Source organism: Papio anubis, chromosome 2 (assembly GCF_008728515.1).
Source record: "Papio anubis isolate 15944 chromosome 2, Panubis1.0, whole genome shotgun sequence".
NCBI lineage: Eukaryota > Metazoa > Chordata > Mammalia > Primates > Cercopithecidae > Papio > Papio anubis.
This window is the reverse complement of record NC_044977.1, coordinates 42,157,899-42,185,220: the sequence shown is the minus strand read 5'-3', so window position 1 is coordinate 42,185,220 and position 27,322 is coordinate 42,157,899. Positions and strand designations below refer to the sequence as shown.

General features: G+C 39.1%; 1 protein-coding gene across 8 annotated transcripts; it reads right to left on the bottom strand.

Moving 5' to 3' along the window:
• Nucleotides 1–467: 467 nt before the first annotated feature.
• On the bottom strand, nucleotides 468–26,486 carry FAM162A (family with sequence similarity 162 member A). 8 transcript variants are annotated; one of them, XM_021934108.2, is made up of 8 exons: nucleotides 26,334–26,470; nucleotides 23,519–23,595; nucleotides 23,154–23,205; nucleotides 16,903–17,007; nucleotides 7,966–8,088; nucleotides 6,107–6,215; nucleotides 3,059–3,167; nucleotides 468–731 (listed from the first exon to the last, which is right to left on the bottom strand). In XM_021934108.2, exons 1-8 carry the CDS (start codon nucleotides 26,365–26,367, stop codon nucleotides 639–641), a joined length of 702 nt encoding a protein of 233 aa, XP_021789800.1. In that variant the 5' UTR covers nucleotides 26,368–26,470; the 3' UTR covers nucleotides 468–638. The 8 variants fall into 8 exon arrangements, with proteins under 8 accessions (XP_021789800.1, XP_031518902.1, XP_021789801.1 ...); XM_031663042.1 differs by lacking the exon at nucleotides 26,334–26,470 and adding an exon at nucleotides 26,308–26,329; XM_021934109.2 differs by lacking the exon at nucleotides 16,903–17,007 and having other exon boundaries at nucleotides 26,334–26,468.
• Nucleotides 26,487–27,322: the final 836 nt, after the last annotated feature.

Below are 27,322 nucleotides of genomic sequence, written 5' to 3'. Positions count from 1 at the left end.
TTCTAAGGCATGAAGCTAAGAGGGTGACTTGTGTTGACCCCAAGCAACTCCATGATGCTGGGATTTCTAAGTCCTTAGAAATTCCTGGCTGGACCTTGTCAGGATGTTTAAAAAACTGTTCTCCTAAAAGCCTCCATTTGGCAGCATGTTCAAAGATTATAGAATGTGGTCTGGCTGCTTCTCAGGGCTTGCTCTATTAGGGAGCAGCCTCCCCACCAAATACACCAAGGCATTTGAGAAGGCTGGCCCTCCAAGCTGCACCTGGGCCATATACTCAACTGGCCTTCCTTATCTCTACAAAATGAGTTCGCCTGTGGAGACGTTACTTTGGTAATGGGAAGAGAAGTAAGATATGGTACCTGCTTCTCTAAAGAGTTGGTATTCAAGTTGAAATAAATTGTTTCATTTTTGTCCAAAAGGCTGAGAGGCTACACTTTACTTGGATCAAAACAATAAAACACAGACAGTCATTATTTAAGAAAATTTATTTCTACTTCTACAGCAGAAATACGGAAATGGTACAGGTTTGGGCAAACCATGCTTTATGAAATGGATCCTCATACCACATCCTTTTTAATACAGGCTCGTTGCAACATAATTCCTGGATTTTCAAAATCCAGCCAACACGGATACCTCTGCTACTCTGTTTTGGCCTTCATAGCTGCTTCCTCTCTCAGACGAGCTTTCTTTTCTAAGTTCAAGTGTGTTAAAGTCTCGTTTCTTTGGGCAGCCTAAAGCAAAAGAGATTTGAACAGGTGATTTGTATGCTGGTCAGGGGAGGGTATCTTTACCTTGCATTGACGACAGCAGGTTAACAGGGTAGTAGAGGCATGGAGTCCTCTGCTGTCTGGACACTGGGCGTGGCAGTCTCCTCCATGTGCTTCAACTTCCTCGTACGCTTCCGAGAGCAGCAGCTCATCCATTCAAGCATAAGTAAGAAGTGCCACACCTCTCCTTTTTCTTCCCTTCTGGCCCCTTTCTTTCAATCTTTATCCTCGCCTTTTCTCTTATACTTTCTCCTCATTCCACCCCACTTCTCTTTTATACTAAATACCTTCTCATTGCCATTTCTATCCCATTTTTCTTCTTTCACTTTTCTTTGTTGCTATCTTTTCTCCTTCCCCAACTTATCTGCATACTCAGACCCTTCTAGTTCCTTACTTCTCTTTTACCAAAAACATTCAGCTTTGGAGATTCCAGACTTTACCAAAATACTACCATTGATGATTTCCACGAGTATCTGTACTACAATTCCATCCTCTGAGTGGGAGAGGCAACCGTCCTCTTCCCTCGTTTCCCTCCATGTAAATGGTCAGATTTCTATGAAGCTTACATACAGGCCAGTTTCAAAACTTTTATACCAAATAAGTGAAACTAGTACCCTAAGCTGATATTTCCTCCTATTTGTGTAATTTCATATGTAAAAGAATTGGGTATATGGAGGGGGAGGAGAAAGGAAAGTTGACGGTGAGAGCAAAATATACAATGGCTAATTTTTCTCTTCCAAATCACATTAAGTTAAAAAGTTCTCCATTCCAGTAGCATTTATGGAAATGGAAATTCCATAAAACTAAAATGTTACAATTTCATGATAAAGAACAGGAGAAGAACTCTCTGAAGTACACAGCATATAGCCCTGGATGATGCTAGAAGTGATTCCAGGTGAATAATTTGCTTCTGGAGTATTTAAACTCAGCTAGTACAATTGAATATACAAAAGCAATGCAAATTTCTCAGATCCTAGAAGTTTACAGTCCTGTCCACGTTTCTGCTGGTTTTAACCTGAGAACTACGCATGAGAGGTCAAAGAGGGAGACAAGAAAAAATGAAGAGGGGTAGAACAGAGTTTTCAAGAAAACTTCGCCCAGCTCAGCACATCTGCCCCTTTGTACTCCCATGAGGTCAGCCTAAAATGGTCAGTATTTCCATTTAACTACAAGACTGAAGACAGCCAAAAGTACATTTCCTTTTACTCTGGAATTACTGAGGATAAGAAAGTCAGTTAAGAGTGAGTGTGTAGAACATTTTTAGTATCTTAAAGTAGTTGTAAGACATCTCTTTCCACATGGAAGCTGTGATATACAGAATCATACATGGTATTAAAAGAAGAATTTGACCAAAGCTGCTGAATATAAAAATAACTATAGCTTAATAGCAAGATAGTATAGTATGAGGTTTGGTATCCTGCAAACTTGGGTCTAAATTTTTATCTTGCCACTTGTTAGCTATGTGAGTTTGGGAAAACTATTTACCTGTTAGGGTTATGGGGGTGATTAAGTGAGCTTAACAGTGCCTGTTACATAATAAGCACTCAATAAATGGGAGCAATTTTCCTATTACCTGAATTGGGTCTAGGTTCACATTGTGGCTCATCATTAGGGACATGTGTGGCCTTGGGCAAGTTACTAAGGCTTTCTAAGCTATAGTTTTCCTCATCTACAAATGAGGTCCTAATACTACTTATCTTACAGTGTTTTTGTGAGGTTCAGACGAGGTATCAGCTAGAAAAGTACCTGGAATGCAGTGAGTGTTCATTAGTGATAGCTATTATCATAATCTGTGCTAAAGATTTCCGGACTTGCATTCCTATGTACTGCTTAGGAGCTATGGTCCTTAGACATATGGCCCTGTCTGGCTGAGCTTCAAATAAAGAACCCTGCTAGGAAAGCTCACCATGATGAAGGCAGTTATGGTGAGGGTAAATACACTTGGGTACCAACAGCACTCTGGAAATATGGAATGGGTTATTAAATATGCCAGTGTCATATTTCTTAATTTACATTATGACATCTATCATCAGAAACACTTTTTAAATTGACGTTACACAAAATGAATTTAGTCCTCCTTCACTACGCCAAAGTTAGGATTTGCTATTTATCCCCAAGGATGACATTCCAGGCTGGTTCCCAATATGCCTTATTTTTTTGCTTATCTTTTCTCATGTAATGTAGAAAGTAGCCTCCTCTTCTCAGAGGGTAAATACAAGGGTCAATCCCTTATTTATTCTAGGTTTTTGGTGGAGAACATACACACTGGATAGAGAAAAACCCCTTCTCACCTTCTTGCCGTCGATAATCATGGCGATGCATCCTATCACTGTCAGGGCCATCATGAGATAGCAGATCTTCACGCGCATCTTGTTCTTTGCAGCATCAAGCATCTCCAACCTAGTAATACAATGAGATCATGAGAGAAAGTTATTAACTTTTCCCTTTCAGAAGTTGTGCAGGATAAAAAGCTGTGTATAAATTCAAAGTATAGTAGTGTCTATAAATATATATAGGGAGACCTAGAGATCTCTTTAAAAAGGGCCTAGAGATCTCATAGGACTTTGGGGAGGGTGAGGCATTTTTAATAACTCATTTATATATAAAATACAAGATAGCACACACTTAATTAAGTACAAAAGTAAGAATAAAAAGTGAAGTCACGAACAAAGCCAAAAAAAAAAAAAAACATGGGCAAGGCATATTAATCTATACTTGCTATGGTGGACCCCAATTTCAGCTCTCAGGTTTCCAACCAGTCTATAAATGCTAAAAGTGAAACAGGTAGCCATTTCTCCCTGAGGTTCTTAAGAAGATATTATGTGATCTAGTCATCATCTGAAAACATCTTGACAACAGATACTACAATAAGCTTCATATGTTTCAACACAAAGCACAATTCAGAAAGATCAAACATTGGAGAAAGTTAACCAATGTGTTCCATATACCCAGCTTTTTTCTCTCTGTCTTGAACCTGGAATAGATTTGAGAATATCTAAAATAGTAGGAAGGTCCTTTAAGCAATGCTCCTTAATATTTATGTTTTTAAACTAATGTTTTGCTAAAATTGAGTGACAGTGAACTTGATATTGTGGTCTTTGGCAAGTGCCAAAGTGCAGCTTTTCTAACCTATCCACTGAATACAAACTCATGTGCCTTAAAAAAAAGTTGATGGTTGGTTCATCATTCTTGTGTGAAACCTAAGAGGCTTAACATAGAAGATTCTAAAGAGAAGGCCAATCTACCTTGGTGATTTTGCAAGCAGGCAGTGAGTCATGGTTCTATTTTTAATTTACTTTATTTAAAGAGATGGGGTCTCACCATGTTGCCCAGGCTGGACTCACAATCTTAGACTCAAGCAATCCTCCTCCCTCAGCCTCCTGAGCAGCCAGGGCTATAGGCATGCATTGCCACACCTGGTGGTCACGATTCTGTTACCTCGGTGTCTGGCAGAACCTCAAGGCAGGGGATGTGGAGCCCTTATGGGGCCCAAGATTAACTTCTGGCCTTCTCAGTAGATGTGTAAATAGGAAGTGATTATCTCTAGATGATGGGATTGAAGTGCTTTCTTTCCCCTGAGATATTTAACATATATTACTCTTAAAATTGGGGAGAGGATTACTTTAAAAATGCTTGGAAGGAGGCAAAGGATCTGGGATGTTGCAGGTGGAAGGAGGAAGATGAAGGCATGTACAATGTGATGTAGGAGCTGGTACCTGTGAAGCAGCATGTGGATGGGGTTCTCCAGGCATTTAAGCTGGGCCTGCAGGCTGGCAGGGACTCAATACAACTGCTAAGGACCGTCAAATTGGTCAGTTAGGAGCACTTGAGATTCCACTAACCACAAACTGACTTCCCATGTTGATGGTATTTTATGGGATTTGAAGTGCCATGATCCTCATGAAAAATAATCCATCCCACACGGAGTAACAGGAACGGGCAAGTTAAGCAGTGCCTGTTCAGAACCACCAGTACAAGGATGAATGGCTGCCTAGGCCCAGAAAAGACCCTTCCAGAGTGATTCATGAGGCAGTATTTTGGGCCTGAGGGGATCTTGGAACCAACTATTAGGCAGACTGAGGAAGGTGTTCTACAACAAAGCCTATACAGCATCTCTTACGGCCATGGGTGAATACCAGCTTATTTTCTCTTGGTATAGGAAGAATGAAGGCATAGGCAAGAACCTGATGTCATGGTTATTTCCAGTATTCTCTTATTACCCAGAAGAATACATGACTTGAGCTAAGAAAAACCAGGGCTTTCCTGCTGAAATAATTCTAGTTAAAGTAATGTGCTATCAATTTGACTGGCAGAAGCAGAAAAGCTCTATTAAAGTTGTTGTAAACAGAAAATAAATACTACATATTTCCCTGGGAAAGAAGTCCTGAATGAGCTCAGATCTTTTTCAGTCATGACTTGAAACCAGAGACCAGAAGATCCAGGAATAGTTTCTTGCTGACAGGGAACTTCCAGGAGCTTTGTCCAAAGTCCCTGTCCCTGAATAGGATGATGCCTCACAGGAGATGACATCTATTTCTCAGAATCTCTTTTTAGCCAAGGTGCCAGCCAGTCAGGGTCTTTAACATGAGGTTAGGGCACTGGTTCTCAACCAGGGGAGATTCCCCACCCCCCCCCGGTGCCCCTTGGACATTTGGCAGTGTCTGGAGACATTTCTGGTTGTCAGCGCTAAGGCAATGCTATGGGCATTGAGAGGGCAGAAGCCAGGGATGCTGCCAAACATCTTCCAACAAATAGGACACCCCCCCACCACAAAGCATCATCAAGCCCCAAATAGCAATAGTACGGAGTTGAGAAACTGGGTTGGAGGAAACTGCACTCATTATCTACAAACTCTGAAAAAGTTCCAAGATCCCAGCCAAGATCCCTTCCCTTAGGTTTAAGGAAGTTGGTGACAGGAAGCACTCTTTCCTGAATTCCAGAGTGTTGCAATTAAATACTTTTATGTCTAAGGTTGGGTACTTAAATGGATTTGGGGGAATATAGTCATTGTCAGTAGTACTTAATTTATATACCTAGATTAAAAACAAACTTTAAAAAAGTCACACTTCTGTAGCCGGGGGATGAAATCAAATAATCAATTGACTTCAGAGTACCTGACAGTTCTTCACTAGTCACTATGTAACATACCAATGATAAGACACAGGTTTTCTAGCATTGTTTATATTCCAAGTACTTACCAAAGATAAAACATTTGGAAAAGTGAAAACTGTTTACAAATTTGGTTGAAAAGTTCTAAACAGTTGGAACTCAGAGGCATTGTTTTTCCCTTACGTTAGTGAGAAATGAAAGCTGCTTGTAATACTAAATTCAGCACTCACGAGACAGTCTCTGGGATTTCATCTTCCTTTTTGAAGCGACCTGACCATATCAGCATCTTTTTCTGCCAATCCGTAGGTTTGTGTAAAGGCACTCTGTGGCTGTAAGTGCCTATGAGAAAAACCAAACAAGAAATCTTACGTGTTTGAGATTATAACTCTCAAATTTAATAACAGAAAAATGGTATTAGTGCTTTTTAACTAGTCACTAAACAGAAACACTGAGAAACTTCAAGTTAATTAGAGCTTTATTTGAATGGAATTTCTTAGGATGCTTCATTTTCCAAATAAGATTATAAAATCCCATGAGGTAAAATAAAAGCATTATTTCCCAATATAAGCCTCATCCATTGAAAACTGAAAGAACATCAAGAACAAAAATATGAAGTAAGGGTGAACAAGGAGGGAACAGTGAGGAGCTTGTCTGACTTCAGTAGATTAAGAAAAAGTTTGTAAGGTAAAATCAGATTTTACCAGAGCTTGAATGTCAGGCTAAGGGGTTTAGAGTTGATTGGGAACTACTGTACATTTTGAAACACGGAAGAAACTAATGTTTTAGGAAGGCTTACTATCTGTACAATGGATGGAGAGAGAAAAGGGGGACAGGGTAGAGTGGGCAAAAAGTCTAAATGGGAGACTGTAATACAAGGGTGAGGGGATATAGTCTGAACCAGAGTTGCAGCAGTGGGAAGAGAGATGAAGTCAGTCTGAGGATGACTGAAAGCATGTGGAGACTGCTTAAGACAAAGAGGAAGGAGTCCCGAGAACATCAAACTTGGATTACTAAGACAACAGCAGTATTGTAACTAAAAGAAGACAGGAAAAGACCCAGCTAAAGAAAGAAAGAGCATGAATACTACTTAAAAGATTTGTTGAGTCTGAAGGGAATACATGCCATCTGAGTCATTTCATTAATAAGTCGGGACTAGAGATAAAAATCAGTGCAAAGGGAGAGCCAGTAAGGGTAATAAGGAGAAGGTCCTACTTATATTTTACCTAACACATAGTATCTTAATTTGGTTCATCTTTGGAGTTCTTTAAAACATAATTTCTGGACTACTATTTACTTTGGTGCATCCATTCTCCTAGAGAAAGCTCCAGTCTGGGCCGGGCGCGGTGGCTCAAGCCTGTAATCCCAGCACTTTGGGAGGCCGAGACAGGTGGATCACGAGGTCAGGAGATCGAGACCATCCTGGCTAACACGGTGAAACCCTGTCTCTACTAAAAAATACAAAAAAAAAAAACCTAGCTGGGCGAGGTCGCGGGCGCCTGTAGTCCCAGCTACTCGGGAGCCTGAGGCAGGAGAATGGCGTAAACCCGGGAGGCAGAGCTTGCAGTGAGCCGAGATCCGACCACTGCACTCCAGCCTGGGTGATAAAGCGAGACTCCGTCTCAAAAAAAAAAAAAAAAAAAAAAAAAGAGAAAGCTCCAGTCCAACCGTAGAGGCAAGATGAAAATGACAAATGGTGAAAATGAAGAAACCACTGTGCATGTGCCCATGAACAGTAGGAGTACAACACGGGAGGTCTGCTGTAGGAACATGGGCCTACGTGTGAGTAAAACATGAGAAGTGTGATGTAGGACATGAGCCTGCATATGAGTAAAACATGGGAGGTATGATGTAGGAACATGGGCCTCCCTCAGGCCTCCCATGTTGTATGATGTAGGAACATGGACCTCCCTCAGGCCTCCCATACTGTGCTCATATTGGTCATGTGCACATACACAATGTAAACACAATGTGTTCTCTCTACATGGGAGGGTATGATATAGGAACCTCTCTCTTTTCGGTTCTTTTGATTCCAAGTTTTCCTACTCCTTGGGAGCTATCTACTCCATAAATAGAAAAAATAAAAACTTACGGGATGGAGCTCTGGGACTTTCCTGTGGTTTTATGCAAAATCCATTTATTATCTTCAAATCAGAGCTTCTGGTAAGCCTTAGAGATGAGGAAACATCTCTTTCACATAACCTAAAACAGCTTCCTAAAAAAGAGAGAAAAATGTTTCAAAGAAAGAAAATGTGATGTTTTCTCAAAATAAGAAATACCTGCAAGTTACGTTTCATTTATAAAAATTAGTTCATTTAGGAAATGAATTTACTATATGTAAGATACACATACTATATTTAAAGTGCTATGCTTGATGCTCTTTTAAAATATAAATGTTTTATTGATTAGGAAATTAGGAATTTACAACATAAAAATGTTACCAGCTGTAAATTTTAAATAAGTACTTCTCACATGTGTCTTATCATAACAATGGCTCTGGTGGCAATATTATGTATTATGGCATCAGGGCTGTTTAGGTGAAGATTAGTAACCTCCCAAAAGTGATAAACTAGGTCCCCAAGTTGCCAATACTATGCTGATAAACTGGTTAGGGGGCTGCAGTGGTCAGCAAGAAGTAACTCTAGAAAGCCTTGCTCCTTGTAAGCCACAAGTCCCTAATTAGAAATCAATTTTAGATGTAGTTTTGAACTAAATATAACTTTAAAACTACATATATAAGAATATATGTAGTTTATTTTAAAAATTTAAACTCAAAGCACAGATAGAGAGTAGTATTACGAACCCCTATATACTCATCACCCATTTTCAACAATGATTGCTATATGGCTAATAAGTATCATTTAACCTCTAAAAAACCCTGGAAGACAACCTAGGCAATACCATTCTGGACATAGGAATGGGCCAAGATTTCATGATGAAGATGCCAAAAGCAACTGCAGCAAAAGCAAAAATGGACAAATGGGATCTAATACATTTAACTTTTACTGTGCAGAAACTAAACAGATTCTGCAGAGCAAAAGAAACTATCAACAGAGTAAACAGACAACTTACAGAATGAGATAAAATTTTTGCAAACTATGCATCTGACAAAGGTCTAATATCCAGCTCTATGAGAAACTTAAACAAATTTACAGGAAAACACCAGCCTATTAAAAAGTGGGCAAAGGACATGACCAAACACTTTTCAAAAGAAGATACACATGCAGCCAACAGGCATATGGAATAAAAAGTAACATCACCGATCACTAGAGAAATGCAAATCAAAACCACAATGCAATGCCATCTCACAACCAGCCACAATGCCTATTATTTATTTAATTTTTAGATATATACTATTTTAATCAGACTACACTTTCAACATTTTACAGATAAAATTATAATCACCTGAGCTTTTAAAAAATAAAAATTAGGCACAAATACACATATTCATAATTGCACTGGTTAACAGTTCTTACGAGATATTTAAATCTTTGTGAAAGGATAGCCCCCTTCTTTTCCCATGTGCCCTCAAGTCAAGCCTGATCTCTCTCCCTGTCACCCATAAAATCTCACGTTATGTTCCATGAACCAGGATCGCATGAACTAACCTGAAAGAAAAGGAGTTCTCTGTCTATATAATAATGTTGGCAAAATAAATCGACATATGTTTAACAAAAGCACACAAAATAAGAGATACAATCAGGTGAATATTATTAAGTCACTCTTTCATCATGAACATAAAATTGTAATTCTACTTTTGTAAATTTTATCAACAGATTCTCAAATGCCACACTTGATGTATACATATAAGAAGAATAAGAAAAAATAAATGAAAAATGCATTTTCAGATATATTAAACAAAATCACTTTTATGAAAAATAAGCAAAGTAGCATTACAGTTATTACTCAACTTTCAAAAGGTCACACAAATATGACTCTTGTTGGCAAGTATTAGGATAAAACATTTTCATAGAAATATCAAGTATATTTAAGCAAAACATATTTAAGATATAAGATGATTTATGATTTAAAATAATCTCTGCACATCATGAGAATATTCAAGACTCTATTGAATTTCTCCCCAAATGAACATCTCTATATAGTAACTATATTCTCAGTCTTGCTTTTTTTTTTTGAGATGGAGTTTCCCTCTTGTTGTCCAGGCTGGAGTCTAGTGGCACAATCTTGGCTCACCACAACCTCTGTCTCCCAGGTTCAAGCGATTCTCCTGCCTCAGCCTCCCAAGTAGCTGGGATTACAGGCACCCGCCACCATGCCCGGCTAACTTTTTCATATTTTTAGTAGAGGTGGGGTTTCTCCATGTTGGTCAGGCTAGTCGCCAACTCCTGACCTCAGGTGATCCGGCCACCTCAGCCTCCCAAAGTACTGGGATTACAGGCGTGAGCCACTGTGCCTGGCCATTCTCAGTCTTTATTAAGTTCTGGGATACATGTCTTGAACGTGCAGGTTTGTTACATACGTATACACATGCCATGGTGGTTTGCTGCGCCCACCAACTCGTCATCTACATTAGCTATTTCTCTCAATGCTATCCCTCCCCTAATCCCCTACCCCCGACAGGCCCTGGTGTGTGATGTTCCCCTCCCTGTGTCCATGTGTTCTCATTGTTCAACTCCCACCTATGAGTGAGAACACATGGTGTTTGGTTTTCTGTTCCTGTGTTAGGTTGCTGAGAATGATGGTTTCCAGCTTCATCCATGTCCCTGCAAAGGACATGAACTCATCCTTTTTTATGGCTGCATAGTATTCCATGGTGTATATGTACCACATTTTCTTTATCCACTCTATCACTGATGGGCATTTGGATTGGCTCCAAGCCTTTGCTATTTTTTTTTTTTTTTTAATGGAGTTTTGCTCTTGTTGCCCAGGTTGGAGTGCAATGATGTGGTCTCAGCTCACTGCAACCTCCACCTCCCAGGTTCAAACAATTCTCCTGCTTCAGCCTCCCGAGTAGCTGGGATTACAGACACCTTCCACCATGCCCAGCTAATTTTTGTATTTTTAGTAGAGACGGGGTTTTACCATGTTGGCCAGGCTGGTCTTGAACTCCTGACTTCAGGTGATCCTCCCACCTCAGCCTCCCAAAGTGCTGGGATTACAGGCGTGAGCCACCACGCCTAGCCAGAATGGCTACTATTAAAAAGTCAAAAAATAAGGGATGCTGTGGAGAGGTTTCAGAGAAAAAGGAACACTTATATGCTATTGATGGGAGTATAAATTAGTTCAACCATTGTGGAAAGAAGTATGGCGATTCCTCAAAGACCTAAAAACAGAACTACCACTGGACCCAGCAATGCTATTACTGGGTATATCTCCAAAGGAATATAAATGTTCTATCATAAAGACACATGAATGTGGTTGTTGACTGCAGCACTATTCACAACAGTAAAGACATGAATCAACCTAAATGTCCATCAATGGCAGACTGGATAAAGAAAATGTGGTCCTTTCTTTAGGCCGGGCACAGTAGCGCATGCCTGTAATCCCAACTACTTGGGTGGCTGAGGCATGAGAATTGCTCACTTGAACCTGGGAGTTGAAGGTTGCAGTGAGCCTAGATCATGACAGTGCACTCCAACCTGGGCAAGAGTGAGAATGTCTCAATAAATAAATAAATAAAATAAGAAAATGTGGTACATATACACCACAGAATACTACACAGCCTTAAAAAAAGAATGAGAGCATGTCCTCTGCAGGAACACAGATGGAGCTGGAGGTCATTCATTATCCTTAGCAAACTAACACAGGAACAGAAAACCAAATACTGCATGTTCTCATCTATAAGTGTGAGCTAAATAATGAGAACACATGGACAGACAGAAGGGAACAACAAACACTGGGGCCTACCTGAGGGTTGTGCGTGGTAGGGAGGAGAGGATCAGAAAAAATAACAAACGAGTACTAGGCTTAGTACCTGGGTGACAAAATAAACTGTACAGCAAACCTCTGTGACATGAGTTTACCTATGTAACAAACCTGCACATGTACCCCTGAACTTAAAAAATTTTTAAAATATCGTTTCCCCTAAACTCTACCTATTATCTACCCCTTACTGGATTGTTTTAAAGCAAATCCTAAGTATTATATTAGTTCATTCATAAATACTTCAGTATGTATTTCAAAATCATATCTGAAATATTAATATAATTTTAAAATGTTCCTTAATATCAGTATATTATGATCAAATCCCATTAAGATGAAATTTCTGATAGGCTCTTTTTTTTTTTTTTTTTTTTACAGTTGGCTTATTCAAAATAGGTGCACAAACTGAGTATGGCTAATGCTTCCTGAGTTTCTTTAAATCTATAGGTCTCTCCTCTTACATTTTTAAAAATCATTTATTTGTTAAAGAAACCAGTCATTAGTCCTATAAAGTGTCCCTCAATTTTAGATTTTGCTTATCACACCCCCATGGTGTTATCCAACATATTCTCCAAACTCCTCTATTCCTTGTAAACAGATTTTTGAGGCCTGAAAGATTCAGATTAGATCTTTTAGCAAGAATGTCATAGGTGATAGGTACTGTGTATGTCTTATTATGCCACATCAATAGGCATATGCCAATTTTGTCTTTCATATTAAGATTGATCAGTAGATGCTATCAGTCTGATTCACCTTTCATAAGGTTCCCCATCAACCTTTCATCTAATTTCTTTTTTCTTTTTTTTTAGCAGACAATGGTGATTATTACCTAGATCCATTTATTTCATTAGGGATTGCAAAATGGTGGTATTCTCCCCTTTCACATTAACTATTTGGTTATCTTAAGGCATAAATCAAGCAGAAAATGTGGAATAAATGCTGGATTATTGCCCTTTGCCAGTTTTCAAATGAACAAATTGGTTTTCTTGCAACTGCCTTATGTTGCATTTTTACACATGTGATGTGCTCTAGACTATTTCAGTTGTTCCTTTTAATCCCATCTTTAGTTATTAGGAACCCTTCTAAATTGGCTGTCGAGTCCTTTCAACACATCCTTAGTGGTCATTGATAGCTTTCTTTCTGACAAGATATTCTAGACTGATTTTAAATGTTTTCTGCCCCTGAGTTGGAATCACACATTCCTCTCAACGGGCTCTGGTTCTTTTAAAGAAATGTTTTTAGAGACTCCTTAGTGGGGGGCTCATTTTTTTTCAGTTTGTCACTGTTTTTGCCTTTTCAGTGAATAAAGCTAGGAAATACCTTCATAAAATACATTTAAGAAATTAGTTTTAATTAGGAATTCTTACCTTCAGCTTTAGCATGAATAATTTTAATTAATTAAAATCAGAAGCAGAGACAACCAGAAATAGTTTTGATCAGGTGGGAGAAAAGGCGAGTAATTCTGATCTTGGGACTGTGGTGCAGATGGGGCCAGGTCTGGTATAAGCTCCTGAGATCAGAAGACATCTAAGAGCCCCTGAGTCTCTAGGATGTGGAAGAGTGGAACAGAAATGAAAGCTGGAAAGGCACCAGAGATAAATCTAACTAGGGCCTTGCCACTATATGATGCTCTAGATGATAGAAATTGAATGCCCAAGACATGTATTGAATGTAGTAAGAGTGTGCCCTCAGACCTTTGTGGTTGAAAATGAATTTGCTAGTGGATAAAAAGACTGTGCCTTGGAAGTTCCAAACTCCCACTTGGGTGGCTTGCAGCCTCAGAGTCTGGAGCAGTAAGGGGAGGTAAGAGAGGCAGTAGGAGTAAAACATGGTTACAGAGGCAGTTTTCCCAATGATGGTGAAAAGCATCATTTCCTCACTTTTCCCCCTTGCTGTTAAAAAAAAATATATATATATATATCTTTTGAACATAACAAGTTAAAAGATACTACTGTGGACTTCTCACGAAATATGTTCATGTTTAAGATTTTAAAAATAATACTTTTATTGATACATAATTCCCTATCATAAAACTCACTTTTAAAGTGTGAAATTCAGTGGTTTTCATGTATTCACAAAGTTGTGTATTGATCACTACTATCTAATTCCAGAAGACATTCATCACCCCAGAAAGAAATCCTGAATACATTAGCAGTCATTCCCTGTTTCCTCCTTCCCCCAACCCTAGAAAATCACTAATTTGATTTCAGTCTCTATGGATTTGCATATTCTGGACATTTTATATAAATGGAATCATACAACATGTGGTCTTTTATGACTGTCTTCTTTTACTTATATTTTCAAGGTTCATCCATGCTGTAGCATTTGTCAGTACTTGATTCCTTTTTATTGACTAATTTTATTCCACTATACCAGAGTTTGTTTACACATTAGTCAACTAATGGACATTTGGGTGGTTTCCACTTTTTGGCTATTATGAATAACGTCGTTATAAACATTTGTGTACAAGTTTTTAAGGAACATGTATTTTCGTTTGTGGGGTATATACTAAGGGGTGAAAAAACTGGGTGATACAACTCTCCATTTAATCATTAAAGGAATTACAAGACCATTTTCCAAGTGGCTGTAACATTTCACATTTTCATATATGAGGGTTCCAATGTCTTCACATCCATATCCACATTTGTTGTTCTTTTTGATTATAACTGTCCCAGTAGGAATGAAGTGGTATCTCATTGTAGTCTTAAGTTACATTTATCTAAAAGTAATAATGAGGATCTTTTCATGTACTAATTGGCCATTTGCATATCTTCTCCAGAGAAATATCTATATAGTTCCTCTGCCCATTTTTTTTAAGTAGGGTTATGTCTTTTTGAGTTGTAAGAGTTCTTTCCTTATCTGATATATAATTTACAAATATAGTCTCCCATTCCATGAGTATCTTTTCACTATCCTAATGATGTCCTTTGAAGTATAAAAAAATTTAATTTAGGTGAGGTCCAGTTTATCCATCTTTTATTTTATTGCTTGAGCTTTTGGTGCCATATACAAGGTTACAAAGATTTACTCCTATATTCTAGAATTTCAGAGTTTTAGCTCTAATATTTACGTCTGTGATCCATTTTGAGTTATAGTAGTATACTTTACGTGGAAAGGATCCAAATTCATATTTTGGCATGTAAATGCCCAGTTCTCCCAGCACCACTTGTTTAAAAGACTATTCTTTTCCTGAGTTGTTTTAGCGCAAATAGAAAATCAATTGACCGTAAATATGAGAGTATATTTCTGGACTATCAGTTCTATTCCACTGATCTAGATATCTGTCCTTATGCCAGCACCACACAGTCTTGATTATTACAGCTTTGTAGTTTTTAATCAGGACGTATGAGTCATCCAACTTGGCTTTTCTTTTTAAAGATTAGTTTGCCTACTCAGGGTCCCTTAAATTTCTGTATGAATTTGAGGACAAGTTTGCCAATCTCTGCAAAGGCCCCAGCTGGGATTCTGTTGGGGATTGTGTTCAATCTGTAGATCAATTTGAGGAATACTTTCATCTTAAAAATATTAAGTCTCTCAAACCATGAACATGGGATGTCTTTCCATTTATTTGGGTCTTCTTTAATTTCTTTCAGTAGTGTTTTTGCAATTTCCAGAGTACGTTTTAAACTTCGTTATTCTTTTTGATGCTATTATAAATGGAATTGTTTTTCTTCATGTTTGCATCATTTATTGCCCATTTATCTTGCATACTGAAAAACTGTTCAACATTTAGTCTAATAGGGTATGTGTGTGTATGTATTCCTTAGGATTTTCTATATACATGATCATGTTATCTGGGAATATAGTTTTACTTCTTTTGCCACTTACTGTTTTTCCTACCTAAATTCCCTAACGAGAACCTCCAGTACAGTGTTGAATAGAAATGTTGAGAATGGACATCCTTGTCATGTCATGGCAGAAAAGCATTCAGCCTTTCACTATTAAGTCAGATGTTAGTTGCAGGTTTTTCATTTAATGCCCTTTATCAGGTTGAGGAAGTGCCTTTCTATTCATAGTTTCTGAGTGTTTATAGTGAAGAGAAGTTGCATTTTGTCAAATGCTTTCTCTGTGTTTACTGATGTGGTTGTGTGTTTTTTTCCTTCATTCTATTAACATGGTGAATGATGTTGTCAGGAGCCCTAACCTTACATTTTTAGCATAAATCCCACTTGATCACAATCTATAATTTTTCATGTCACTGGATTCATTTTGTAGTATTTTCTTGAGGATTTCTGCATCAATATTCATAAGGGATCTATATGGGTCTGTAGTTTTCTTGAGATTTTTTTTTGCAGGGGGGTTTGGTATGAGGATAATGTGGCCTCATCCAATGTATTGGGAAGTGATCCCTCCTCTTTTGTATTTTGGAAGAGTTTGTGAAAGATTAATTCTATCTTTTTCTTTAACTGTTTGGTAGAATGCACAATTGAAGCCATCTGGGCCTGGACTTTTTCTTTGCAGGAAGTTTTAAAATCACTAGTTCAATCTCCTGTTATAGGACTTTTCAGATTTTTTATTTTTTCTTGACTTAGTTTTGGTAATTTTTGTCTTTCTATAAGTGTGTCCATTTCATCTGGTTTATGTCATTTTTGGCATACAGCTGTTACGCACTCCATGTTATGTCAAACAAGTGCTGCTGATTATTTTCAACAAATGCACCAGGGAAAACACTGTTTGCAGTGAATAAACTCCAAGTCAGGTGAAAAAAGACAAGCCCTATGAATGGGGTTTCCAGCGAACTGTCAGACAAGTCAAATAGTAACAATTCTCGAGCTGAAAGTTTTGGAGAACTCTAAACCCATTCCGCCTTCTTCAGTGCCTGCAAGGCTGCTGGTTTTCAAAGCAACTGTGACTTGTGAGGCTGCTGGTTTTCAAGGCTATTGTGAAGCTGAGAGAAGACAGGAATAAAGCAAGTTAAAATTCCACAAGACTTGCTGTCCTACCACGATTTCAGTCTTTTTTTTTTTTTTTTTTTTTTTGATAAATGCTCCTCAGATTGTTACAAATGCCTGGTAATTTTCCAGAGTTCTGGAAAAGTTGCTTCTGCCAACTTCCGGCAGTGTTATCATTGCTTTTAGGTAAAAATGGATTTTCAGAGGTCCTTACTCTTGACACATCTGAAGTTGGAATCTCTAACTGTGGTTACCTGCCACATGGTCTTTTTCATAAAAGGCCTCATTTATTTCCTTTTTCAGGGCTATAAATCCCAGAACGCTTTGCCTGGGTCTGGTAAGCACAACATCTGTAATACCTAGTGGAAAGGAGATAAATAAATTGCTTTTAGCTTATTTCCTCATTTAAAACATGGATAATGCAGTGTTTCTTGTACCAAAGCTGATTTGAGGGTTAAATGGAAAAGCAAATATGGGAGCATCTGGTAAGACACTTGAAACACAGCAGGCTCTCTGTTAAGTTTATTTTTTTAAAAATATTATGTAAAACATTAACTTCGATAAAATGCTTCTAGAACACTTTTCAATTTTACCCAAATATAATTAGGATTTCTGATAAAGGTAATTATGCAGTTAAGAGGCCATGGGAAAAGTCTATGAAACTCTTCAACAGCTTTTAATAGCACTGAGGATTAAGACACAATTATTAAATCTTGTGATCCTCAAACTTTAGTGTTTTAGTGTGAATCAGAAGAATGCCTTGTTAAAACACAAATCATGAGGCTGCCTACCTCCAGTTTCTGCATCCACAGTTCTGTAATGGAAGCTGTGAATTCACATTTCTAACAAGTTCCTAGGTGATGCTGCTACTGCTGGTTCTGGACTGTACTTTGAGAACCTAGGAGTTTCTCTCCCCTAAGATGTGGTTAAACATACGTAACATAAAATTTACTATTTTAATTATTTTTAAGTGTTCAATTCAGTGGCGTTAAGTACATTTACACTGCTGTGCAACTAATTACTACTATCCATCTCCAGGACTTTTTCATCTCCCCAGAGAACCACTGGTTTAATGTGACCTACAAGGCCCCATCTCACACAATGCTGTCCCATTCCTCCTTTGGCAGGCACTTACAAAAGGAACAAGGTTAACTGGCAGCAAGCTAGGAGGACTCTGCTCTTTAAACAGAAAAAGAATCAATAATTATTTTGTAAGACAGCTGTCCCTCCCCATCCCTCCTAATTAGAACAAAGGCAGTTTAGGAGAACAGAAGACAAACCGCCTCTCAGCTAGCTCAGTTTGAGAAATAATACAGCAAAAAATGCTAATATGTATATTACTATCAGTGACATCAATGTATGCTGGAGATATTCATTCAACAAAGTACTTCCTATGTGCCAGGCATTGTTTTAGGAAATATACAAAAAAGATAAAAATCTGTGCCAATAGAACTTGCATTCTACTGGGGAAAAAGTTTTATATATATATATATATATATATATATATATATATATATATGTTAGATACTTAGTGCCAGAGAGAAAAAAAATAAACAATGGGGACATGAAGTATGTGTTTGGAATGGGCTGTGCATGAAATTTTATATAGGGTAGTTAGGAAGTCCTCTGTGAGAATATCACTCTTGAAGGGAAGCAAGGGCTAGCTATGCAGCTATCTGGTGGAAGAATATTCCAAACAGAAAGAATTATAAATGCAAAGACCCTAAAAGATTCTAGAGCCCATAAAAAGGAGGCCAGTATGGCCAGAACAGAATGAATAACGGGAAGACAAGTAGAATTTGATGTCAGAGGTACCTGAGGTAGCCATGGGGGGTAGGAACTTGGAGACATGAGAGGTTCACCTAGATCAGACTATATCTCCCAACTTTTTCTTACTACAACTTCATATTGTATGCTAATAACTTTTACCTCCCTACAGTATAAATGCTGATTAAAACATACGAATATGGCCGGGCGCGGTGGCTCAAGCCTGTAATCCCAGCACTTTGGGAGGCCGAGACGGGCGGATCATGAGGTCAGGAGATCGAGACCATACTGGCTAACACAGTGAAACCCCGTCTCTACTAAAAATTCAAAAAACTTAGCCGGGCGAGGTGGCAGGCGCCTGTAGTCCCAGCTACTCGGGAGGCTGAGGCAGGAGAATGGCGTAAACCCGGGAGGCGGAGCTTGCAGTGAGTTGAGATCCGGCCACTGCACTCCAGCCTGGGCGACAGAGCGAGACTCCGTCTCAAAAAAAAAAAAAAAAAAAAAAAAACATACGAATATTATCTTATTATAGATATTAGAATAATAGACTAATGTAAAAAATATTTTTTTAAAGACAAGGTCTTGCTCAAAAAATATTTTTAAAAATTTTGTCAGTACATAGTGAAACCCTATCTCTACAAAAAATACAAAAATGAGCTGGGCACAGTGGCATGCGCCTGTGGTCCCAGCTACTCAGGAGGCTGAGGCAGGAGGATGGCTTGAGCCCTGGAGGCAGAGCTTGCAGAGAGCTGAGATCATGCCACTGCACTCCAGCCTGGGTGATAGAGCCAGACCTTCTCTCAAAAATAAAATAAAATAAAATTTAAAATGTAAAAAAGTTATCACTAAAAAATGTCTGAAGTATTTGATGTGGTCTTTTTATTTTGCAATTATAACAACATGACAGTATAAACAAGCTTTAATATCATTACTAAGACCTTCGTTTTCTCTCAAAGAGACAGAATATATTGACCAGATGCCCAAGCCAGACATTTTCCATCCTTTGGTGGATCACGATTAAAAACATACCAACCAAAAGAAAAACAGCCCTTTAACCCTCTGGCTGGACTTGCAGCTTGTCCCTGGCTGACAAGTTCTGTGTCTCCAGGGTCCTAGCAGGAAGTTAAGATGAAGCCTCACAGCTGTCTCTAAGGCTCTGGGTGGCAAATGGCTAATCTTAAGAGTAAAGATTCTCAAACTTTTTTATCTATCAAAATCAGCTGGGGGACCCGTGAAACAGATTACTGTGCCCCACTGATACAGTAAGTATGGACAGAACCTGAGAATGTGCAGTTATAACAATTGCCCAGGTAATGGTGACACTTCTGCTATGGGGGACCCATAATTTGAAAACCAGTGCTTCAGAAATATTATTGCTAGCTGGAGGCTATAGTGGTCAGCCAGGGTGAGGCTGGTTGAAATACTAGCTTTTCTCCTGGTGGTCCCCTCCTTTCCATAAATATGCTTTCTAACCCCATGATAGACAGTGAGGAAAGGTAGGGATGCTTTTTCTTTCTCAGAATCTTTCAAGGTCCTCTTGGAGAGAACCATAGGTGATGTGACTGGAGATATGACAACTCTCTGGGAATCAGAGGATCAATATTACAACCCACTCCCCAGAGTGGCTATCTGAAACTCTCTAGGCCTTAGCTGTTGACCTGGGCTTTGTGACAGAAACAGACTCCCTATATCCGTTTTCTCATCCTTCCCTGCAGGCTTGGAGAAATACCAGTCTTCCTTCATTCTTAAGTAGTAATCCCTCTCCTGAGGGATGTTGTACCAAACTTATCCTTATTTTCCACTGCCTTTTTCCTGCCAAATGTTATTTCCCCCATTTTTAAAATCAAAACTAAAAAACCTAATTTTTTTTTTTTAGAGACAAGGTCTCACTTTGTCACCCAGGGTAAAGTGCAGTGGAGTGATCATAGCTCCCTGTAACTTTGAACTCCTGGGCCCAAGCGATCCTCCTATATCATCTTCTGTAGTAGTTGGGACCATAGGCAGATGCCACCATGTCTGGCTAATTAAAAAATCTGTTTTGTAGAGATGGGGTCTCGCTATGTAAAAACCTTTGTACCACCAAGTTGTTATACACCATGTTATTATGTAAAAAACTTTTTGTAAAATATAAAAGTAACACTTGCTCATTAAAGAAAATTTGCTAGTTAAAAAAATATGTGAAGAAAAATAAAAGCACTCATAATAACACCACTTAGGGATAACAACTTGGTGCATTAATATTTCTTTTCAGACCTTTCCTATACTTACATACAACATATACATTTTTCATAATCAGATAATCCTGTATCTTGCTATGTCACAAATACTTTCCAAGATATTAATAATTTTAGTAGCTGTATAACACCCAACACACAGCTATAACCTGAATGTAGTAATTCCCTACAACTTGATTTGTTTCCAATTTTTCACTATTATAAGTGATGTTTCAATGAACAGTTCTCTACATACATCTTTGATGGTACTTCTAATTATTTTCTTAGAACAAAATTCTGGAAGTGAAGGGTAAAAGTGTATGAAACCCTTTAAGGTTCCATCTACATCTCTATCTTATCTTATTCTATCTATCTATCTATCTATCTATCTATCTATCTATCTATCTATCTATCTTATCTATCTATCTATCTATCTATCTATTCCATTCATTCATTCATCTATCTATCTATCTATCTATCTATCTATCTATCTAAACTACTTTCCAGAAAGGCTGACTACTTCTCCAGTAACTTCTACTAGTAGTTAGTGAAAATTCTGTCTTATTACCCTACAATAACACTGAAGGTCCACTATGTTGGACAAAGCATTCACTTGTTCTCAACAGGTCCTATTTCTTTTTTTTTTTTTTTGAGACGGAGTCTCGCTCTATCGCCCAGGCTGGAGTGCAGTGGCGCGATCTCGGCTCACTGCAAGCTCCGCCTCCTGGGTTCACGCCATTCTCCTGCCTCAGCCTCCCGAGTAGCTGGGACTACAGGCGCCCGCCACCTCGCCTGGCTAGTTTTTTGTATTTTTTTTAGTAGAGACGGGGTTTCACTGTGTTAGCCAGGATGGTCTCGATCTCCTGACCTCATGATCCGCCCGTCTCGGCCTCCCAAAGTGCTGGGATTACAGGCTTGAGCCACCGCGCCCGGCCAGGTCCTATTAATAAAATTCTAATTTCTTCTTTTTCATAGCTCAAATGATTGAATAAATGGCATGTATCCACAACTTCACTTCACCACCCACACTTTATTTTGCTACAATGTTTCCTTCTCCAATCATTTTAATAAAATTACTCTACCAACATTAGTAACCTCTTTCTAGTCATACCATTTTTTTAGATTCTCATCATTAGCCCTTCTGACTCTATTCTTGCCATTTTTGTGGCCATATGACTCTACTGATCTCATCCTTCTACAAGGATTCAATGCCTTCTTACATTGTACCACCATATTCCCTCACTTCATCTCCAACCTCTATGACCTATCTTCTTTAATGTCTTCTTTCCCAGTTCCTATGTCACACCTCCAAGGCTTAGTCCTTGTTTCTATTCTGTGCTAAAAGGACTCATCCATTCTGTTTTAAAAATCCACTCCAGACTAATTGCTCCCATATCTTTATCTCCATAACTTTACTCTTCCTTTGCCCTCAGGTCTTCAACCTCTCACCACCTATAACTCAATGCCACCTAAACCTACTCAATAATGTGCTATCTTCTCTGCCAAACTAACACAAATCTTTGATGGCATTTCTGATTATTTTTCCAACTTTCTTATTTCTGACAATGAGGCAATACTTCCGTAGTCCTCAATATTAAAAAACTTGTCTTTAAGTCCTTCCTTACTCAGTATCTCCAAACTCATCCTTTCTTCAAGACACTTCCTGAATATATTCCTTTGTTATTTCCATCATCACCTCACACATCAGTTACTGTAACATCTTCATAGGTAGCAGCAGTTCAACTGGTATGTAGTTACTGTGTTAATTTTCCAGAAATGTTTCTTGTATTACTTCTCCTGCTAAAAGGTTTTTTTGGTTCAAATTCATTTGGTTCAAACTTCTCCAAACACCACACTTTATCTCCTATTACCTCCTGATCAAAATCCAAGGTAATCTTTCCTCTCGTAGCCTTTTTCAGACTCATTACCACCCCTACATGTGCTCACATCACTCTCAAACCCCTTTGTTTCAATGGAGCCTTCAAGAACTTCAGAATTCTTGAAGCCGATGGTATACTGGAGGGGGCCAGTGGAGACAAGTCCTGATTTGTAGTGTTTGCCAATAACCCTTACCATAGCAGATCTTAAGCTACTAATGTAACATCACCGAATACGAAATTGGGAAGAGACTTGCACAAAGTCAGTGGCTCCAGGACACCACAGCAGCACTTATAATCTTGTCTGTAATCTAAAGCTTTATATATATTTACTGTTTTGTATAGGTTATTCTGGTGTATTATATGTTTGTTTGTTCACTGCAATAAATCAGCCATAGGAGTGGTGCAGTCCATTCATTTTAGAGCCTTCACAGTATACATACAGGGCATTCATTGTGTACTCAATAAATACTTGGTAAGACCTGGAGAGGAGCAATAAGCAAAGCCAAAGGTGGGGTTAGTTAAAATGGGTATGTTCTCATTTAAGGTTGGTTAGCAAGAACAAACAGAACAATAAGGTAGCAGAATGTGATAGAAATAAAATCAGAATGGGAGCCAGGGGATATTGGCTATGTCCCAGGTCTGTACCTGTGTGATCCTTAGCAAGCCGATTCCCTTCTTGGCCCTTAAGTTTCCTCATCTGTAAAAATTAGAGGACTAGATTACCTGACTTCTAAGATATCTCTCTACTCTAATGCTCTGAAATGTCAGTTAAACTAAAAGGAAGGCAGCCCATAGTCCATTACATTGGTAACAATAATGACGATAATAAATTCATTTTCAAATCTGACCAGTCAACAGAGTTTAGGGCAGCAAAACTTTCTTTCAAGAAGAAACATTCTTGTAAGGTCATTCTATTCCTTTGAACTAATAATCATTCTGTAGAAAGATACAATATCCTAAAAGTTATATCTATTTTATTCTTTCAGGAGAAAAGAGGTGTGAAAACTCACCTTATATTTGCAGCATGTTCCAAGAGATGTCCTAGCGTCCTTCGTCCAAAAAATATGCATTGCCTGTCTACTATGAGCTGAACACCAATAAGTAGTAAGGATTGAGTAAAAACAAAACAGATCTAGTGTTTACCCTCATGAAACCCAGCATAGTGTGGGTAAATGGCCATTTAGTTCCTAATCATCTGTATCAGTGCTTTTTAACTTAAAGAGCATGAACTGCTCTGAGTAGCAGATACAAGTTATGGACCCTCTCTCTCAAAAATGGTACACAATCATAAAAATTTGAGAAGTTCACAGGACCTCTCAAACATGGAAGTGTCCAGTACCACAACTTAACAACCCTGATCTGTATCTGCAACTACATCTACAAAATAACAAATTCGAGCTCATAAAAGCCTATGTTTGCTATATTGTTTGCTAAGGGAGTATACCAAAGATTTCCAACAGAAACAAAAGTAAAGGTCCGTCATTTATAAGGTTAAGTTTTGATCATCTGAAATTTCATTTATGTAGAGAATCTTATTCCAAATATTCTAGATAAATAAGGGATGCCTAGATTATGCTTTTTTTTTTTTTTTTTTTTTCCCCCAGAGACAGGGTCTCACTCTGTTGCCCAGACTGGAGTGTGGTAGCATGACTATATTATAGCTCAATGCAGCCTCAAACTTCTGGGCTCAAGTGATCTTCTTGCCTCAGCTTCCTGAGTAGCTGAGACCACGGGTTTGAGCCACCATGCCCAGCTAATTTTTAAAAGCTTTTCGGAGAGACAGGCTCTTGCTAAGTTAGCCAGGTTGGTCTCAAACTCCTGGTCTCAAGCAATCCTCCGGTATCAGCCTCCCAAAGTGCTGGGATGGCAGGCGTGAGCCACCACACTGGGCCTACATTTCTATTTGATCTCTCATTCCTTTGGCTAAGGCTGCTTATTAAATCAGTCTTCTTTCTTGAAAAGCCATTTGCACATGAAGATGTACTTGCATTTCAGAACTAAATCTGCATTTCATGACTCTTTCATTTCAGATTGAGACCTAATTAGTCATGACAAATTCATACACGCACAGCCCCTGAATGAACAGTTTGAACAACAGCAAAAAGCACAAAAATTCCAGAATTAGAGGGTACCAACTCCTATCCTGGCTCTAACATTTGCTGGCAAAGTGATCCTGGACAAGTCATCTCTAACCTATGTTTCTTCACTTATAAAGTGTGGGAGGAGTAAGACTCACCTGAGAGGGCTGCTATGAGAAATCCATCCAACAAAATAATATATATGAAAGTGTTTAGCTAGGAAGTGGGTGAAAGGCAGTAGGTTGTTCTGGAGTTGCTCACAAAGCATCAGATATTCGTGGAAGATCATATGGAGAGAGCTGCTCATATAACATCCTTAGTGTGCTATTAAACATTTTATATCTGAAGTAAAATAAATTGTTCTTAAATCACTCAAGGAATTCTGCTTTGGTTAAGTGGTCAATAGTGAAGTTTTCACATATCAGAAGTTTGCAGAGAGGCTTTGGAATTTTCAAGATGCATAAATATACTATCAAAGCAAGAAGGTGAACTACTTACAATACACTCAGTATTAGTTCCAAGATGTCAAAGTTCTTTTCCTGCAGTCCATTTTAACTTTTTTACAGAGCAACGATCCTTTCACTTGCCTTGTTGAAAAGCTTTATAATGGTTAATATGATGTACAGAAGATATTTTAGGTGAATTAGTTCAACAAAACTGACAAAATCAATGAAATCAATCATAGTACTGAGGATTTTAGTGGAGAAAGTGTTTGCTTTTAAACGAAGCAAATATAATAATACTCCTTAGTTTGAGACATGTTTTCCAGTCCATTCTCCACTGGAACATCAGATAAGCTGTGTAAAGGATAACCTTGGGGTGGGGAGGGTTATATACCAAACTTGTGAAACTATGCAACATTCACTTTTTTTTTGCATTATTTCATTTACATTTACAATATACATTTATATTATTTGAATAGCCAAGTTTGGGACTATTTTTCCTTTAAAAATTGAATTAACAACTTTTTAATAATGTAGCGCCATTGAACAAAAGATCTCTGGTACCTAGAAAAGAGGCAAAATGCAAGCCCTCTGATTTCTCAACCCCTACTATGCCAAGGCTCTGCTGGTCCTCCCAAGAGTTTTCATTACCTAAGTCCAAAACAGTCATCACACAAATGTCTACCACCAAAACAAACTGCAGATCCTTCAATTACACACTTTCCTCCAAGAAATTCGAATCAATTAATTGTATAAGTGTTTAAAAGTAATGTATCCTCCATTTTAAGAAAATTATTATTATTAATCTGTAAGACCTAAATCCTTGGCCTAATCAGACATTTAATGAGTGGGGAAACTTCAGACTGGAGGTTTTCTGGGATAAACTCCAGAGAGGAAGGGGCAGGGAAGAGGGAAGACTCAAGTAGAGCAACAAATAGGGGTGGTTAGGGTGGAAAGCTGCATGAATGGGTAAAAGGGAAGTCTAGGGATAGTAGGTGTTTTACAGACTGAGCTCAGGGGAGTCTGAGGACTAGGGTGGGGAGAAGGGTAGGCACGTCGGCAGTTAAATTGGTGGGAGCTGAGTGGATGGAGATGAGGGTAACTCACGGGCAGTCTCCAATGTCTATCAGTAGCTGCTCACCTAGTTCTCTCCCACACTGACACTAAGGAGGCAGGATTCCGAGCAACCGAGAAAGTGCGTCATGGAATGGAGCCACTCCGGGGCCTAGGAAGGCTTCAGGATTCCCCCACCCGCAGCGGCCGGGCCAGCTGCCCTACCTCCCATAGCCCGACCGGCGTCTCACCCGCTGTCAGGAGCAGACCGCGGAGGGTCCCCATGGCCACCTATACTCCGCCGACCAGCGCAGAACTTCGCCGGGGACGGCGGCGCTAGTGAGCTCAATGTCACCCAGTGCTGGAGAGGGAAGGACGCAGGCGGCGCCAGGGGTGGGGCGTGCGCGACGCTGTGGACCGGCATGCGCCGGTGCCGGGCGTGCAGGACGTGCGCGACGCGCTGGAGACCGGCGGCGCCAGCCTAGTGCCCCTGGCGCCGCGTTCCGAGCCAGTTTTGGAAATGGTATTGTGGAGTGTGGCGCCGTGGGTTCTTGCCCTAGCGGATATGCATCCACGGAAGGACCTGTGTGAAATAGAAGGGAAAAGTGCAACTTTCGTGAGCTGTAAACGCCCGAAATACACCAGATAAACCAGTATTCCAGTATGCCGCTCTTCCAGTGTTTTCAATGAACATACGCTTTTATCAGAAAACACGTAATTAGACTCAGTGCTCAGTGACCTTTTGGCTTTGGAGCATCCCTCAGGCAAATCTGAGAAATTAACGTGTATGTTTTCAATTTGTTTTCTATTTACCTATTTTCTAAAAACAGTTGATCACCTCCATCCTAAACACCTTACTCATACCCACCCACTCTGCCAGAAATGCCGTTTTTTCTTTGACGTTTCTTAGTGGTCCCAAATTCTTAACAAAGACCCCTCTGCTCCAGGGTCGAGGGAGGAAGATAGGCACTGGAGTGAGAGGTATTAGGCCTCACTTGCCTAGATTTCCTTCAACGACCTGGTAGGGGAACGACAAGGAAATTGTTTCCGTTTTGTGAAGATGGGATTGGAGTAAACAGTCCCTTCAAGTTCTGACAATCTTTGATCCACGCGTCTGGCGCAGTTCCAGAAGGGCATGTTAAAGGGGTTAGGACAGCAGGGTGACAGGTTTCGAGGTGGATGCGGACCACGTAGAAGTCAAGTCTTGCACTCAGCCTTCCTAAGAATTCCCCTCATGCTA

What these genes read in the sequence shown, in the direction of transcription:
- FAM162A (XM_021934108.2), bottom strand. Translation starts at nt 26,367, where the DNA reads ATGGGGACCCTCCGCGGTCTGCTCCTGACAGCGG. An exon ending in GAACATGCTGCAAATATAAG is followed by an intron (nt 23,206 to 23,518) that starts GTGAGTTTTCAC and finishes TAATTTTTACAG; the next exon opens with ATGAGGAAACTTAAGGGCCA. An exon ending in GCTTGCTAAGGATCACACAG is followed by an intron (nt 17,008 to 23,153) that starts GTACAGACCTGG and finishes CCTTTCCACTAG; the next exon opens with GTATTACAGATGTTGTGCTT.